This window comes from Saccopteryx leptura, chromosome 1 (genome assembly GCF_036850995.1).
Source record: "Saccopteryx leptura isolate mSacLep1 chromosome 1, mSacLep1_pri_phased_curated, whole genome shotgun sequence".
Classification (NCBI taxonomy): domain Eukaryota; kingdom Metazoa; phylum Chordata; class Mammalia; order Chiroptera; family Emballonuridae; genus Saccopteryx; species Saccopteryx leptura.
In genome coordinates, this window is record NC_089503.1 from 168,140,379 (window position 1) to 168,160,010 (window position 19,632).

Genomic DNA, 19,632 nt, shown 5'->3' on the forward strand with positions numbered 1-19,632 from the left:
TTGATTTCCTTTTCCGAGAAAATGTTTAAATAGACATTGATGAGCAATTGCTGTGGATGCTCTTTAGGCAATTGCAACATTAGAACATAATTTTGAACATAGAACTTCAACTCCGTTTTCAGCCCAACAATCATTTCATAAACTGGGTAGTAAAATACTAAAAACAAACAAACAAATAAACAAACAAAAAACCCTTACAATGTAATGCCATGATTTGATCATTAGAAATGCATATGTGGTTCAACTTTATTAAAATGTGTCTATGCTGCATTTATCTCTTTAACTTTATTTTTGTTCATTCATTCTTGAACTATCTTAAAAACTGAAGCAATGGCCACCCACTGCCCAGTTGCTGCTCCAGGCATAAAGTCATTACCAAATGTGATCAGCGTACCCACACTGTCCATGTATTTCCTATAGAAGAAAGACGTCAGAAAACTATGTGTCCTTGAAGCATTGTTTCACCACTTCTTAGCTGTGTACCGAGGAATGATTTCTAAATTTTTGTGTATTTTGATTTTCTCTCCTCTAAATTACTGGGGGGGACTAACTTATCTGTTGCTAAGAATTAAGTATTAAGTGAGATGGTGCAAGTCAGTTAATATGGGATCAAGCTTATAAGTAGCATCCAAAAATGTTGATAATAACATTTTGGTAATAGCTATTATTTTGTAAACATTGATATTATAATTATGAATAAAAATCTTTACAAGTTGTTTATATAAAAAAACAATTTTTTTAACCTTTGCATCCAAAAATTTTACACACATTTTTGTGCAAAAGGTATGAAGTAAATTTTGTTTTTAAAAAATTGGGTGAATGGGTACAGAGATAGATGAATAAAAACATGGAACAAATCACTGTGACAGCCCTCACAATGAAACACACAGGTTGGTGGCAGCCTTCATTAAATGTCTTGCTAAATCAAGAAACGTCTTTTCTATTGTGTTTCTCTTATGTTAGTATTCAGAGAAAGTAATTTGAAAAGGGATCATCTACTTTATTTTTCTAACCCACCTTTGGAGGAACCGTCATAAACTAAATTACAGAGAAAGCATCCCTTGTCTTTGCTATGTGTTGATATGTGACTTTATTTCCTGTTGGTGACTGTCAAAAACAAAACAAAACAAAACAAAAAAAAAACCCATGAAAAATGTAAACAGGACAAAATGAATAGAAAGGATCTGTTGTGCCAAGAAGGAATGTCTTCTTGTTGGTATTCTCCCAGAAGACATTCCTCAGTGCTGAGAGTCACAAGTTCAAGGTCAACCCCTCTTCCCACTGATGAAGACACACTGGCCAAGAATAGTAGGTAGATTTAAATCCACACTTAGAGCATACTGGGCATTGTGGTCAGAATGGGCAGAGGCAGTAGTCAATGTGAAATAAGAACAGTATGTATTTGGCTAACAAACATTCAGCCAAGTTCAGCCAAGTCTGAGATCGTTGGCAGTGGCCCACACATTTTCTTAATGATGGAGTTTTCTATCATTGGGACAATTTGTTCTTTTGTACTCATGGACCAATACATACTTCCATTTTCCAGTAGTAAAAGAACAAAGAGATAAAAGAAGAAATAGCATTAAACTTGCAAATCATTTGTTTAAACATTATTTTTTAAGGAAGTTGTGAGAAAATCAAGATTTTTGCCATCTTTATTACTCCAAAGGATTTTGCTTTATTACTGGAAACAACTTATAATTCTTAAATTGAATTTATTGGGGTGACATTGGTTCATAAAATTATGTAGGTTTCAGGCATATAATTCTATAATCCATCATCTGTACACTGTATAGTGTGAGCACCACCTCAAGTCAAGTCTCCTTCCATCACCATGTACCCCCTTACCCTCTTCCACCTCACCCACCCCTTTCCCTCTGGTAATCCCCGTACTGTTGTCCATGTCTGTGAGTATATTTTTATCTTTTTTGCTTTGCTTTATCCCTTCTAAAATTTATTTTTGTTTACTTTAACATTTTACATATGCTCTTTCTGGGTATCAGTCTTTCACACATCAATACTAGATGTGTGTGACTTTCTTGTATTTGTCCTACTGTGGTTCCTTTTAGTTAACATTTAATCATTTTATTAATTAAATGGAGGTCAAAATAAATTTGTTTATGTTTTAAACTTTTATTTTAATTTAAAAAATAGTTTATTATTAGACTTGTGTTTCTTTCTGAGTTCCACATGTTTTTGAATTTTATTCCCCCTCAGAGACCTTCTCATTACAAAATACTGCAATTTTTTTAAAAGCCATTAATTTTGGTACTTTTTTCTGCTTCCTTGATTCTTTTCTGACCCTAATTAGAGGTGATTATTTCACTAAACTTAAAACAAAAAATATTATCTAGATAATTTCCACTTTGTGCTTACAAAGTATTTTTTTTTTTTTGTATTTTTCTGAAGCTGGAAACGGGGAGAGACAGTCAGACAGACTCCCGCATGCGCCCGACCAGGATCCACCCGGCACGCCCACCAGGGGCAATGCTCTGCCCCTCTGGGGCATCGCTCTGCCGCGAACAGAGCCACTCTAGCGCCTGGGGCAGAGGCCAAGGAGCCATCCCCAGCGCCCGGGCCATCTTTGCTCCAATGGAGCCTTGGCTACGGGAGGGGAAGAGAGAGACAGGGAGGAAGGGGGGGGGGGTGGAGAAGCAAATGGGCGCTTCTCCTATGTGCCCTGGCCAGGAATCAAACCCGGGTCCCCTGCATGCCAGGCCGACGCTCTACCGCTGAGCCAACCGGCCAGGGCTACAAAGTATTTTTATATAGCTAATCATGAATGTTGATATCTATTATTTAAAATATTACAAATATTATTTTAGAAATATTTGATAATTAGTAAAGTAAACATTATTGATGAGACAATTTAAACAAGTTTTAAATCAAGAGGAGCACTCACCAACCTTTGGCAAATGTTTCAAGAGCAATACTGTGGAAACGGAGACCTATCAAAGCTAAGTTTTGCCCCCCAAATAACTCCTTGCTTATTACTGATAATATTCAAGAATTTTTTTAGGGAAAAAACATGTTTGTGTTCAGTGGTTTGAGATAACGTTGTTTTTGAAATATAGCTTCACTATGTATTGAAGATATAAAACACTTTTAATTGCTTTTAAATTATGAATGGTTATGAAACAGTCATTTACATTGATCAATAGACTTTTTTTTGAGAGAGAAACACTGATTTGTTGCTCTACTTATTCATGCATTCATTGGTTGATTCTTGTCCGTGCCCTGACCAGGGATTCAACCCCCAACCTTGGTGTATCAGGACAGCTCTCTAACCAGCTGAGCAGCTCTCTAACCAACTGAGTGACTCAGCCTTGGTTGACTCTTGGCCTTTATTTATTGTTTGTCTGGAGTTGCTCTCTTTAATGCCAGAACCATGTTTTTTTCTAAAAGGTTTGCCTTCCTGTAGAAACACTTCTGTTTATTTATTTAGAATTCAGTTTATAAAACTGTGGCTATTACTTTCAAAAGGCTAAGAATTTGTCATTCAGCCCTTTTACACATTCAGGCAGCAAAGATGCGAAGGCATTCTCCCTTACAATTTCTTACGTGTAACTGAAGGCTTTTCATTCGCAGTAATTATGCAGCTGTCTCACGATTCTGTCCTGCTTGTCATGTTTGTCTTCTTTCTTGTCTAATCTCAGTGACACGAGTTATAATATTCAGCCACACAGAACAGTTAAATAACCAGTCTTAATGCGGATGAGGAAAACATTCTTGTGTAAACTTGCCATAGTCCTTTAAGCATTGCTTTCAAATACATACAATTTTATCTGTTAAATATTAATTTGTTCATTATTACTTTATTCACTCAGTTGAGTAAAGGCCATTAGATAAAAAAAATAAACTACTACAGCACACTTCATTGCTCAGGAGAAGATATGTACTAGTTAGAGGTTGTTTTTCCTTCTTTTGCAAATAGTATGGTTCTTAATGAGCATCTACTTCGCTTGCATTTGAGCACTATGTCAACTACATATTAAAATCAAGTCATCATGTTGCTATTTAACATTCTTGGAGACTGTGACAAAATAAAATGGACATAATATTCTTTCTTTGTCTATCCAATTGTTATGCTAACTAGAAAAAAATCATTTAAAATGTAACTAAAAATGGCTTTTCTCCTTGCCTTTATTAAATTAGCATTGTTCATTATTAAATATTCACTAATTAGGACAGACATAAAAGAGATGTCATTATCATATGGCAGCCTATCTGTATATCTATGTTTTACAATTGGTAGCTGATTAAGACCCTAGAAATATATGAGTATTTCAAAGAAGAAACTATTAATACTTTGAATTGACACCATCCTATTTAGGATCTTGGATCCTCAAAGTATGATTTGGCAAAGTAACTTAATACATCTGATCTCTGTGTGTATATAAAGATGTGAGTGACATCATCTACTCTTGAAAGGAGTTGGTCAGATTAAATCAGGTGATTAATATGAAGTAATTACTTATTGCTTGACACAGACTGACAGCTATCAGAGGGCCTCAGATAGGGGGCCTGCAAGAAAAAAAGGAAGGTATTAAGCAAAAAACAACAACTCATAGACACAGACAACATATAGTGATTACAAGAAGAAAAGGGGTGAGGGGAGGTAGAAGAGGGTAATGGGGGGATAGATGGTGATGGAAGGAGATTTGACTTGCGGTGTTGAACACACAATACAGTGTATGGATGAATGTTATAGAATTGTACACCTGAAACTTATATAATTTTATTAATTGATGTTGCCTCAATGAATGCAATAAAAAAATTTAAAGAAGAGACAATGAGCTATGGTGATGAAGTTAGAGGAATGCAACTTTATTTTCATCAGAAGATTTACATTTTAATATGAGCTTCCACTTAGCTGAATGGCAGAAATTTAAACTCGATCAATGTGGGATTCCTCTCTCTCTTTAAAGTGGATTGGCAAGATTAACATGGCACCTGATGGCAGATGGGTGGGGAGGACCTCTGGTCATTCGGATCATCACTCTTTATGCCAGTGGTTCTCAAAGTGTGTGCCAGGGTGCACTGGTGCACCCTAGAAGATTTCCAGGTGTGCCCTATGGTATTCCAGAGAAATATGTGCCTGTTGGGGACCAAAAAACCAACAGGGTTTTTAGAGTTTAGATTTTTGGAGGACAGAGGTTTGGGGAATTGGCTGTAAACTGATAGTCTGCCCAACTCCCCACCTCAAAAGGCTGTTAAGCTGTGGTGCTGGATTGTTTACACCAGTGGTCCCCAATCCCTGGGCTGCGGACCACTACTGGTCCCTGAGCCATTTGGTACCCGTCCGCAGAGAAAGAATAAATAACTTACATTATTTCCATTTTATTTATATTTGACTGAATGATGTTTTATTTTTAAAAAATGACCAAATTCCCTCTGTTACATCTGTCTAAGACTCACTCTTGACGCTTGTCTCTGTCACGTGATACATTTGTCTGTCCCACCCTAAAGGCCAGTCCATGAAAATATTTTCTGATATTAAACCGGTCCGTGGCCCAAAAAAGGTTGGGGACCACTGGTTACACTACCCCACATGTTCTCTGGAAAGACTGGAGGCAAGTTTCTTCTATCCTTTGTTTGGAGTCAAGTTAAGATGATATGTTGGTGGGAGTTTTCTGTACTCAACACAATTAAGAGTAAAAAGAGAGAAATTCTTCAATGTATTAATGAGGAAATGAGAGTTTGCCTTTTAAATATATGCCCAAACATTGAAGAAATCACTAGGACATATCAAGTTCATGTTTCTCATAAACACAAAAATGAAAAAACTTAACACATTTGTGCCAGGACCTGCAGAATTTATCTATATATATAAAAGATAACTGTTTTGTCAGGTTTTTTTCTTTTTTAACCTCTCTTTTTTATGAATTCTGAAAAGCATAACTCAAAAAATATAACAAAAATATTTTTTAATGTCAGAATAAATTTAATTTTGTCATATTCATTTAATTGCCATAAAAGCACACTTGGACTTTTTATTTTTTTCTTTAATAGTTGACTTAATTATTAAAACATATTTCTCAGAAAATTGTATATAGTGCGCCTACAATTATTTGTAGGATTTTAAATGCGCCCCGACTTCAAAAAGTTTGAGAACCACTGCTTTATGCCGACACCAACTGAGATGTCTCTCCCACCATCCTGTTCTTTGTTGATGACATCCACTCCACGGAACTACCCTTTATAAGCCATGAGATAGCCGTTCCCCTTTCTTCAGGTGTCTCCTTGCTCACCCATGTCCATATTGTTCTGCCGTGAGTTAGAAATAGCCTCATCCTTGTGGAGCACTCTTAGCTTTCTCTGCTTAACGAACAAGTATTTTGTTCCCAGGCAGATGTAGGGGCAAAGGAATTCCTGAGCCTTGTCCTTCTCCCTGGACCCTATTTAGAGACAGAGGGCCGATTCTTTTCTCAGATTCCGACACCTGTCAAGACTTTTCTTCATCACGTTTGACCTCTGTCAACTCCAGAGCTGAGCAATTTAACAGGAAAAATAGAAGAGCCTCATTATTCTTTGCTCTTCTCTCAGACATTAGGGTGCTTTTTCTTCCCGACCTGGCATTTCCTCCAGGCTTCCTGGAATATTTAATTTTATAGTAACTAAACATCCCTCACAGCAAGCCTCTCCTGTCAATTATCTGTACCTCCTAGTGTTAGAATGGACACCCAGCACTCCACTGGCCCTGTTCCCTGCAGCCAAATAGAGAGGAAGCTTCTTTTGACACATCCTCCTTACCTTAGATTCATTCTCCTCAGCCACTACCATATTATTACTCCTCCTCAACACCTCCTCTGTCCTTGAACAGAATCACCTGCCAGTTTGAAGGTTACACCATCAGAGCATCTATCCTCTGCCTCGTCCTCCCCACTATCACCTTCACACCTGTAGGTAATTTCTTGACATTTGCTGGGGACTGTATGTGTCACTAGACTCTAGACAGTCCTCATCAGACAACCCTTGCGCTGATACTGAGGGCTATTTTAGGCATCCGTTTGGACCTCACACATCATGTCCTCATCTCTTAATTCCTCTGTTAAACTTCATTGCAAAATATATTTTTCAAGTATGCTAGGATACTCATAGCAACTGCCCGCTGTATTCTCTGTTAAAACAATATTCCTGGCAGTGAAATGCTTACAATATTTGAAATATTCCATGAGCATTATTCCTGTTGTCTTTCTTGATCTTTATTATCATCTCCTGTGTATATTCCCAATGCGCAAATGAGAACCGTGCTGTGGCGAGGTTCCCCATGTTTGTGATGTTTGTGCTGTTCCTGCCTCCACAGAATTTTCTTTGGTCAATCTTCGTTTACTGAAATTTTAACAAATTTTTAGCATTTTCCAATATAACCTGCTTTCCTAGCTTTTGTTTCCTTGGTTACCATTAACTATACCTTTCTCTGCATGTCCACAGCCCATTCTCAGAGTATATATTTCTAGATAGTTTATTTTCCATTATAAAGTATACTTTTTGGATGCAGTGTTGTTCCTGATAGAGATCAAGGTGTTTTTTTTGTTTGTTTGTTTGTTTGTTTTTTTTGTATTTTTCTGAAGCTGGAAACGGGGAGAGACAGCCAGCCAGACTCCCGCATGTGCCCGACCGGGATCCACCCGGCACGCCCACCAGGGTCGACGCTCTGCCCACCAGGGGGCGATGCTCTGCCCCTCCAGGGCGTCACTCTGTCATGACCAGAGCCACTCTAGCGCCTGGGGCAGAGGCCAAGGAGCCATCCCCAGCGCCCGGGCCATCCTTGCTCCAATGGAGCCTTGGCTGCGGGAGGGGAAGACAGAGACAGAGAGGAAGGAGGGGGGGTGGAGAAGCAAATGGGCACTTCTCCTATGTGCCCTGGCCGGGAATCGAACCAGAGACTCCTGCACGCCAGGCTGACGCTCTACCACTGAGCCAACTGGCCAGGGCCGAGATCAAGGTTTTAAAATAACCTTTATAAATTTCAAAATGTCTATCATAACACTGTGTACATGCAAGTAACAAGAAATAGAGCTTGAAAATAAATTGGATAATTTAGGTAAAAAAGGTCTGTAAGGGGCTGTGGGGACAACAGCTGTGTTAGGTTTGCTCACTGATTTACCGGCTGCAAGCACTTTGCCTGATTGCTGTGTGTGTGTGTGTGTGTGGCAGAGGCAGGTGAGTATGGTCTATTTAAGGCTACGGGGGCTTGTGCTCAGGGTGGATTGCTGGTGGCGGACTGCCTGCCCACCACTGTGAGGGGTCGTTTTGCCATTTGTCCCCTTGCTGCCTTGAGAAGCGGTTTCCCTGCCTGTGTGCTCGTCCCCTGTGGGAGACTCTATTAACGGGAATGGCCCAATGCTTTCTGGGTCCGCAGTTCCTCAACCGTCTGCCCACGTCCAGTGTGTACCTGCCTGGCCTCAGCCACCAGCATTACAGTGGACTAGGTAACTCTTAACATCTCTTTCATTTATATTTTATTTTATAAAATTGCATTTGACAGAGAAAGGTCAGCCAAAACATTAAAGTACTTAGCTGTAGTTTTCCCGAATTTCGTAATATGACTCGAAAAGTGTTTTATGTATTTAGTGAACCAAGTAGCCACATAGCATACGAAGCTCAAGCAATGAGCAGCCGTTCAGGTCGCGTGAATCTTGACTAGACCCCTGCCTTTCCTTAACGTGTGTCTGTAATTTACTCCCTTAAATCTCAGTTTCCTGATTCATGATGTAGGGAGAGTCCCAGAATCTGCCTCCAGGGTTCTTATGAGGGTAAAGTAAGCTAACACATTGAAAGCAGGTATTTGGGGGCTACTTAGATCTCACTAACTTTATTGCTGATGATGTTATTATCAGAGTAAGTTGCACAGGTAGAACAGAATAGGTATGCTTTACATTATAGGTCAGTGGTAGTCAACCTGGTCCCTACCGCCCACTAGTGGGCCTTCCAGCTTTCATGGTGGGCAGTAGCGGAGCAACCAAAGTATAAATAAAAAGATAGATTTAACTATAGTAAGTTGTTTTATAAAGATTTATTCTGCCAAACTTAGCAAAAATCCAACATAAAGTACTTGGTAAATAATAATTATTATATGCTTTAACTTGCTGTAATTCTACTTTATAACTTTTATAAAGTAAAGTTACTTTCCTACTTTATAAATCACCATTACTGTGGAACTGGGGGGCGGTTAGAAAATTTTACTACTAACAGAGATACAAAAGTGGGCGGTAGGTATAAAAAGGTTGACTACCCCTGTTATAGGTGATTACTATTCAAATATATAGCCCCTAGAGTGCAGAGTCTTCCTTTGTAGCTCTTTTCACTCAGAGAGCCTTCCCTGTTTCATAAAAACCAGTGCATTCACACTGTTGTTTCTTTACCATGGTTACCATTCACATCAGCCTCCTCGCCACCTGCACCTTGCCTTCTGATATTCTTTCCTGGTCCTGGTTCAGGCCACCTTGTACTGCTTTCTTTTACTTTTATTGTACCTATTAGCATCAAAAGAAGACACGGCCAGATCTTGTTCTGATTTACTAATGCATCTCTCCTCCTTCCCTTGAGGAAGGCAGACAACCCTGTGAGATCCCAATTCTCCCTACTTAATTAACTAGACAACCCACTTTATCCATCATATTTAGTTACACTACACTCAGGTAGGTCCAACCAACTATACTTTTCCTTCTTTTTATTTTCAAATTGTGGTAAATTACTTGGACTCTATAGCCCCCATTACCATATATACGTTAAAGGTAATTTGTAAAGTAAACATCCAAATGCAAAGTTAAGTTAGTGGCTGATAAAAACATCAATTGTTGTAAGGGTACATTGGTGAATTTGAAATAAGAGTTTTCTTTATTTTTTGAAATGGATGTTTTAAACTCAAATTGAATAGAATGGCAAACTTTATCAAGCAATAAACCAGAGATTTCCAGAACAGGGTATTGTATCCACAAGTTAGCAAAGATTTCCAATTAAATGTTAGAGACTATGAAAAAAATAATCCTTCGTATATGATGTGACATTTCCCCCCCAAATATCACCCATGTTCTTAGCTACCTCTTATTATCTGATGATACAAAATGAGATTTAATTCAAGATTTGGGTCAGTATTTCAGAGCTTTAATTTAAGGAATTTTATCTTGTTCTACTTTTCAACACCTTTGTGCCTCTCACATTTGAAAGCTTTCTGTAGCTTTGGGAAAAATCTTTTCAGAAGAAAACCTGAGAATATTGAATACATGTCTTAGGGTCTATCTCATTTCCTCTTTGGAGACGTAAGGGCAACCTGTGATATAACCAGACCCACACCAAAGGCATTTTGAACACCGAGGAGATGTTGGTCTATTCATTTCAGCCCTCTGTGGCAGAGTAGATGTATTTAAGAGATCACTGAGAACGATTAACTAATTTGTTTTTCAAATACCTTTTGGTAACATATAAATGCATTGCTACAAATTCTATATTTTGACTTTTCTTCATTTTGATGTAATTCCAATATCTACTTTTAGCTCTTTGAAATACATACATGTTCCCTTTTACAAAATCTTTACTTTATAGCCCATTTTCAACTATGTAGGAATTCTTTGGACTAATTATTATATTGAACTTTGCAATAACAATTTATAAAAGAGCATCATTTTCTATTAATTCTTGGCACCATTTAAAATGTGGTTAGTGCCCTGGCCGGTTTGCTCAGTGGTAGAGCGTTGGCCTGGCGTGCAGAAGTCCCAGGTTCGATTCCCGGCCAGGGCACACAGGAGAAGCGCCCATCTGCTTCTCCACCCCTCCCCCTCTCCTTCCTCTCTGTCTCTCTCTGTTCCCTTCCCGCAACGAGGCTCCATTGGAGCAAAGATGGCCCGGGCGCTGGGGATGGCTCCTCGGCCTCTGCCCCAGGCGCTAGAGAGGTTCTGCTCGCGACAGAGCAACGCTCTGGAGGGGCAGAGCATCGCCCCCTGGTGGGTGTGCCGGGTGGATCCCGGTCGGGCACATGTGGGAGTCTGCCTGTCTCTCCCCGTTTCCAGCTTCAGAAAAATACTAAATAAATAAATAAATAAATAAATAAATAAATAAAATGTGGTTAGTTACTTAAATATAAAAATGCTTTTATTATTAAGTGTTTCCATCTACAAGGTGACCTGAAAGATAGTTATTATATATCTTGGATTTTTCTAGGCAGTTTTGATTTTATATATTCTGTCCCATTAAAAGACCATATGCTTTGAGTTTATATTCAGAAAACAAGAAAGAAAGAAAGGGAGAAGGAAGGAAGGAAGGAAGGAAGGAAGGAAGGAAGGAAGGAAGGAAGGAAGGAAGGAAAGAAAATAGAAAAAAATAGAAAGAAAATAAAATGAAAATAGAAAGAAAATAGAATGAAAATAGAATCACCATGGCTCTGGGCCAATGATTTTCAACTGGTGTGCTGCGAGAATTTTTAAGACCCATAGAACCTGACTATTTAATCAGGGACACTGACCTCTTTTCCCTTAGATTGTCAACATAAGAAATGACAAGAGCCAATACAACAATAGCCATCCAGTGTGAATGAATCAAAATTATACCTTTTTTGGGAATAGCCTAGTGCCAGTGAGGTCAACAGTTTTGCAGCCATACTCAGAGTCTTCCTAGGAGCCTCCTTTCTTGGCGTAAGCCACTGAGTGATGGCTGTAGCCCACATGGTTTTGTGGACATATATTAATTGCTTCAGGGTAGCACTGGAACACATCCTGGATGTTACAGGAATTCAGCGTCTTAGTGCCCTTCTCTTTCAGTTCATGCACCTGCTCCACAGCCCGGACGGAACCCGATTGAATCCCATCAACACTCAGTGTACTTTTATTTATCCATATCTGTGCTCAGGTCTTCCTTTAGCCTTGAATGTTTTTTTCATATTTATCATGGATATAAATCCTTGTCAGTCATCAAGGCAGAGTTTAAAAGCTGTCTTCCATGAAGCCTTCCCTGACAATTAGAATAAATGCCCTATCTTCTCAAAACACTAATGCAGAACTTGGTGCTTACTGATACGGAAATAGAATGCTGTAGATAAGGAGTCGGGAACCTTTTTGCCTGAGAGAGCCATGAACGCCATATATTTTAAAATGTAATTCTGTGACAGCCATACAACAACCTGTGTATGTTACGCATTATTCAATAAAAATTTAGTGTTGTCCCGGAGGACAGCTGTGATTGGCTCCAGCCACCTGCAATCATTAACATGTGTGGTAGGAAATGAATGGATTGTAATACATGAGAATGTTTTATATTTTTAACATTATTTTTTTTTTTATTAAAGATTTGTTTGCGAGCCAGATGCAGCCATGAAAAGAGCCACATCTGGCTCATGAGCCATAGGTTCTCGACCCCTGCTGTAGATTAATTTCAGGTTATTTTCTCTCCTTTTTTTCTTTTTTGCTTTTGTTTTGTTATTCTTTTCTTCCATTACAATGTATATCTAACTACTTTGCAGTATTTTTTTATTTCTAATATAAGAATCTGAGGTTATAAATTTCATACTTAAGATTACTTTAGTTGTATCTAAGGGTTGCTGATACACAGTATTGTTTTGTTTTAAGCATTTTCTTGTATTATTTCACATTTCTGTGTTCTAACTTTTTTACATGTTTTCTTCTGAAGAATTTTAATTTTCTTCCCAGTTCAATATATTTTAAAAGATGTATTTTAGTCCAAGTGTATTAAATTGTTTCCGTGGTAGAGACATTCCACCATTTTTCTGTAAATGGAAACTTTGTTCATTTTTTAATTATCTTTTTTTGATAATATTTCAAAGCATAGATGTAAGAAAAGAAAAAGAAAGAAACTATTTCTAAGTACATAATTAAGTGCCTCTGTGTATAAGACTGTGTGGACAGAGGGAGATGGGAACATAGCATAATATTTTGGGGCTGTCCAGACATTTCCTCCTAGATTTGACAAGTAATACTACTCTCATGTTTAAGGACTATTTAAAGATGTCATTAGTAAGACATTTAGTTCATGACAGTGCATTCCATTAAGAACACTAGTGTTTTAATATAAATTATATGTTTTAACTTTTAATTTATATTCTTAGCTATTGGTCTTCGAGTTTTAATGTGACTTAAGTCTAACTAGGGCTTGGTTTTCAAATCTGTAAAGTCACAGAACACACTACACATGGCACCATGTATTTGGCACTTGGTAGAGACACAAAGCTACCTGAACCTGTCCTCCTCCAAACCAGACAATTTTCATGAAATGATTTATTATTCGAGAAATTAGTACTGTTTTTTGTAATTTTCACTGTTAAGCAAGGCTATAAAAATTGAGCAATGATAAAGATTGAGGTAATATATTATGTTATAATAGTACTTTTTACTTAAATGTCCTAAAAATATTTTATGAATTTTATGCATAGGAATTACCCCATCTACTTTGAGATACAACATTTATGCACATAATTTATCTTGATCTGGTTCTTTTGCCTCATTCTGTCACTGTGACGTGTTAAGTGGTGAATCTTGATTACCTGTACAAAGACTAGTGAGCTCGGGCATAAAAAAAAAACAAAACCAAAAAACAACAACAACAAACAAAATGCAATTGACCAAACCAGATGGACCGCAGAGATGTTTGCTACTTGCAGACCTGATCCTCCAGATCTAGGTCCTAGTCATTTTCCATGAAATAGTACCACCTCCTTTACCCCCACTTCAGCTGTCATCCCAAAGGAATTTATTATCTTGAAGATGCAATGCATGTTTTTCACATGGTCATATTGCAAGTAAAACATATGTATTTTTGTTTTTCTTTCAAACTCAACTTTTTATTCTTGTCATTATGATCCTTGGCCAGCCACACTTGACTCACAGCCAGAATGCTTCAGTGGCCCCCAAAATGGCTCATTTAAATTCAGATCCTCCTTCCCAGCCTCAGTGCCGCCCAACAACCTTCTCTTCATCTCCCTCAGGGTGATGTCCCTTCCCACCACCGATAGCATTCATGGCCCAATATTTCTGTGGTGCAGTGTTGCTTTGTAAACTGTTTCAGATAGGGCCAATATCTTGCCTATACCTTATTGTATCATCCCTAATGCAGTGATAATAATTACAAACGTTTTATAGTGTTAATGTTTTTGGTGATGAAATAGACAAAGTTACGATTGATGTTTGTGATCCTTGTTTTTGCAGAATATCAGTTAAATATTGCAGAGCAAACAATAACATTTTATTGCTAAAGAATATATGTATGGTATGATAGCATAGGAGAATTTTCAGTATGTCAGTCCTTGTCAAATACTATCAATTCACATACTGGACAGCAAGAGATAGTTTAATCTTAACAAGTTTATGTGTGTGTATTTTTTTTCTGCTGAATTATATAAATTTAAAATAGGCAATCAAAGAAAAAAAAATAAAACATTTGAATTTTTAAGTCCATATTCTTGATTTGATAGCATAGAAAATGAAGAATCTAAGTGACAAAGTGACTTATTCAAGGTTATTTAGTGCAAAAGGGGTGAATATAGATAGACTTCTTCCTCTGTATAGGTTTTCATTTTTAAACTTTATTTTTATCAGTTTATTTTATATATACCATTACTTTTCTATTAAATGACTAAGTACTTCCTAACTTTTATGTGAATGATAATTTGAATTACTAAATCATGGGGGAAAATTAAATTATTGGTTATTTTCTTTTGATTGTTATTTTTTTTATCATAGGTAGTTGCTTTTAAAAATATCTAGGGGGAAAGAGAAAGGTCTTTAATTAGGAGACCTGAGTCATCTTCCATTGATGGGGCAAATTACCGGCAATTTCCAATGTGCCAGATTTTTACATATATCACATGAATAACAATAATGAGAATGAGCCAAGTCCAGGGTAGTGCATTTTAGTTGGGTGAATTTAGCACCATCTAGGCTTCTGGCTTAACTAACTTTTAATTGATCTTGGTCTTTCAAAAGAAACCCAATACCTAATTTATAAAATAGTTATTCACGCTCAAATCAGAATGAGTGAGGCCACTTTTTTAGAATATTTAATTGCAATTTTAGTCTAAATAAATAAATAGAACAAATGACTGGCTTTTGATATTAAAAAGCTCATTTCTTTCTAATAATTATGTAACTTAATAATTACATAAAAATGTAGCCTGATTTCATTCCCACTTAACTTACATTTTCTTATTCCTTCCATTTCATTATCTATTGACTAGTTTTCTGTTGAACCTAGTTGCATCCTTCTAAGCAGCATGTATCAGTTTGATAAAAATCATGGTCACCTTCAATTACACAGCCACCCTAACCCCACCTGAAATATTTCTATTTTATGAAACATTGTAGTTCAGTTATCATCATAAGAGTGATTATACCATTTTACTTAATATTTATGTGTACATCCATATATTAACATTTCTACAAGTATCATATGATTTCAGTCATATGTGAAATCTAATGAATAGAATAAACTAACAGACAAAATAGAAAGAGATTACTAAATACAGAGACTAGACTTATGCAAGCCCTCTGGATCCAAAGTCTTGTTAGGTTTATTGGATCAATATCTATGCATTTAAAGATTGGTGTCCTGAGATACAAATTGGTGACTATACTAGGGTCCATACACCGACATTTACTAAGAGGTAAACAGTGTTCCCTGAATTAATCTTGGTTAACTGTTCCATATTTTACTTCTTCAAAAACTCTACAGAGTCAGTATTATTCAATATCTTCTCATAAATAAAATGATTGCTCATCAGGGAGATTGATAACCTGCTAACATTCACAGAGCTCTGCATCGGGGAGGATGAGATATGAAACTTCAGAGATCCGACTCTTAAATCTGTTCTCTTTTGAAAAAAAACTAGGATTACCTCTTCAAAATATTTAAATTCATGTCTGAAATGCAAATGATTTCCACTTATTAGCCAGGATAAATAATTATTTTTTTAAAATAGAACTGTACAAAGTAGAACCCAATATTTGTTTATTTCTTTTTGTAGAGAGAGCCAGAGTGGATATTTTATTTTAGCACAATGGATCTGTCCTTGGCTTTTCTACATTGATCAATAATTACCAGATCTGTATAATTATATGGGTGTGATTGATGAATAATTGTAATAAGTGGTAACAGATGTCAAACTGTACTTATGAAATTTAGGAAGAAATGAGTTTGCTTGTTACATAATTCCCTCTCTTCAACTCAGAAAGTCATTCATTGATAGCGTAGACGTCTATTTTTCACATCAAAACTATTGCTAACATCTGTTCAAACTAGTGCTTTCATTTAGACATGGATAATATAAATTGCTATATTATTAATATTTATATCTGTGATGATACATTCATGTGGTTCCTTATTTTTATTAAATTAATTAGCTTTGGGAATAATGGCAGTGTCTATTACAATTGAATGCTGTATTATTTTCATTGAAATTTAAATAATACCTTTCTATTATTCTAGAGAAAGATTTAAAAGTGGATAAAATTACTTTCAGTCCTTTTATAGCCCTAAAATCTTTACATATTTCAAGAACTAGAAGTAGTATCCCTAGCCACACCAGACCATTTTTGCAAAAAAATTCTCTGTAAAACCATGTTCAGTTTATTTGATTTAATGCCATAGTCAAGAGGCCACAGCTACTGTGATTTCTTGTTGCTTTACAGGGAGGAGCACTATTTTGCACCGTCATGCTCATTTGTGTGCTCTAATCTACTCTGGGTTTGGCAGCTCATTCCAAATGCCCCTGTCTTTAATGGTGCTTCTCAGAAACCCTGCATGTAAACACTTAACATAACTCATATTTGTCATTGTGCTTTTATGTGCATAGATTTATTCTGCTGTATCCCTCCCCTCATCCAAAAATAACTTCCGAGATTTAAATCCTCCCAGTACTGTTAATTTAAAAAAAAAAAGTGGTATTGGTGAATCAAGTGTTAGGAGGGGGAAGAAAGTGAATATTCTGCCTTGCCAACTGCTTTTGCATTCAGCAGCTCTGAAAACAGTTTCTTCTCAGCTACTGTCATCCAAACCACTAGGAACATTCCTCTTCCAGGGGCCAAATGGCCAATGGCATCGTTTGTGAGATGCGGGAGCTATACAGCAAGAACGTTAAAAGGGCCCATTTTACATCTAACGGTTACACGCGATAACATTAGGGGAAACTAGTATTGATGATTAGTGGCATGTCTTAAGATCAGTATGATTTTTCCATATGTAATTAGAAGGCGATTGCTACTGAAAGATGGGCAATTTCAATTTATGATTCTCACCCTGGATTTGTTCTCTGGGGATTAGTGCCTGGTATTACATTTTGTTTTAATATTCTGTTGTGCCTGCAAATTTCAATGAATATTGATAAGAGTAATATGATAAGCCAGCCAGTGTGGTATTGTGAAAGGTAATATAATAGCCATTAGGGCTTAGACAAGCAACTTTATTTGGTGGAAATTTAGCACATAAAGATAAATAATTTCAACAACTGCATCATCTCATTTTGTTACTATTTTTATGATGCTTTTATTTGATATTGAGTCTGAAATATCTTATACAACTGTGGTAGCTTCTATATTTGAGGGAACCAAATAGTCCTATGTAATTATAAAGAAATCATGGTAGTTAACATATTTGAAATACACTGGGTATATTTATGTATTCACATAGAATTTAAATAGTTATATTTATAAAAAAAAAAGGTCAGCAGCAATGTGGCAATGTTGTAAGTATTATTGAAATAGAATGTGTTGATATCATTCTGGTTTTCCAATCTTTTTTTATGAGATGGATAGAGATAAATTATAATAAATATTGTTGTAGAAAAGGAAACATTATGTGGACACACAGAATAATAGATGCTTGCAAGTCAGAATTCTGAGCAGGCAAACATACAACTCTAATCAACTAATAGAGGCTGTTTAGTGCCAAGAAAAACATTTTCAAAGTAATGTTCTGGCTGAGCTGGTTATAGCCCATTTGTGTGTTCTACAAAATAGTGGTGCTTCTAAAAGAGCTAAGTTACATTAAATTCTAATGATTGTGCCTATTTCATTTGAAATGACCCAAGTTATGATGGGAAGGCACTTCCATTCTGTGAAGGCTTCAGCATTATTCAGATACAACAGTGTTCTTATTTAATATGAGCCTGATGCGTCTGGTTCGATGGATACCTTAGATGCCTTTAGGTAAGATGCTTTCATTACGATCCCTGTACCCAACAGCATGTGCTCAATTCAGCACTCCATTGCTTCCTTTTTATTTATTTTTATAAATTAAACAAATGCCTAATCTAGTTACAACTGAGGTAAGCCTCATCTTCAGGAAACAAGCAGCTGCACCCGTAAATTTGCAATGTCTGCACGCTCATTGGTTCCTTACTGTTTTCTTAAGTTAACCCATTGTCAAAATGCCCTACATCAGTCATGTTGTACTCAATGATATTGCTAGAAAGCAAGCAAATAAAACCAAGTAATAACCCCATAGTCTTGGTAGCTTTACATGATGAAACCTCTTGAGTTCATGGATGCGTTCATCTCAGTTAGCTACAGGGGTTGGGATGGGGGTTGGGGACCAAGGTTCCAGATGATGGACCAGGCTAACAAAACATGCTCGACATTTCTGGTCAACGTAAGCCATGAGGACAGACTAACTTTAAAAATTTGTTTCTCTTTCGAACACGTATTTTAAAGTCTTCTACAGCTCCATAAGCATTCTTGAGGTTTAACAAGTTTCCGCTCTGAAATGAATAGACAAAGGAATCATTGGAGTGATGAAAATAAATTCATTTCCCTTAGAAAATTAAAGAAAAAGTGTTACCTTAGTTTTTCCATTTTTAATAACTCTACATTCAGATTCTATGCATAATGAAATCATTTTTTATGAGTACATCTTATCTTGGGGGAAAACATCAGTGAAAACTGTTTACTTTAATGTGGCTTATTTTTTTTCCCTCTACATGACTTGGTTTTAGAATATTCACTCCAATTAAATAAATTATAATTATCACTTCTCCTACTCATAGCCCATGATGTCGTATTACAAGCAAGGAGTACTGTAATGGAGTGACCCCAACTAACTACCGAGTGAACTTTTCAGATGGAAATGTTCAGACAGATTATGTATTTATGAATAAAAATAAATTTGCTTTTCAGGGAGTTTGGCCGCTGGAAAGTAAATAACCTGGCAGTTGAGAGAAGAAATTTCCTTGGCTCCCCTCTGCCTCTTGCCCCTGAATTCTTCCGCAACATAAGACTTTTGGGACGTCGACCTACCCTTCAGCAAATCACAGAAAATCTTATCAAGAAATATGGGACACATTTCTTGCTATCTGCTACACTGGGAGGTACGACTCTTTGAAAATACTTATGCCTGTGTGTGGTTGTGTCTAAGATCATATCAATCAGGGAAAAGTGTCTATGGTTCCAGATAGTGCAGTTTGAATAATTCTAGAATTCACTCATTGACTTATTCCACACATTGACTGAGTTATTACTAAATGCCTCATGTGGTGTTCACAATGGTACTAGTGTAAGGGAGATGAGGATTACTTAGTTTCTTCCTGGAAGCACTTTATAGTTTAATAGCATATATGAAATGTAGGCACAGTTATTACATGCTATAATACAAGCTAATATGGCAAGTGGTGTTTAAAAAAAAAAAAAAATGAGT

At 36.7% G+C, this 19,632-nt stretch overlaps 1 protein-coding gene across 4 annotated transcripts in view; it reads left to right on the forward strand.

The window, feature by feature from the left end:
* Positions 1 to 19,632, forward strand: part of BRINP3 (BMP/retinoic acid inducible neural specific 3) — a 342,152-nt gene that overhangs the window by 198,262 nt on the left and 124,258 nt on the right. For 3 of the 4 annotated variants that reach the window (XM_066360881.1, XM_066360884.1, XM_066360885.1), the window contains one exon: positions 19,116 to 19,306. The exons of the other annotated variant lie outside the window; for it this stretch is intronic. In XM_066360881.1, the coding sequence (XP_066216978.1) occupies positions 19,116 to 19,306 (191 nt within the window). The remainder of the gene's footprint in view (positions 1 to 19,115; positions 19,307 to 19,632) is intronic. 4 annotated transcript variants of the gene reach the window in all.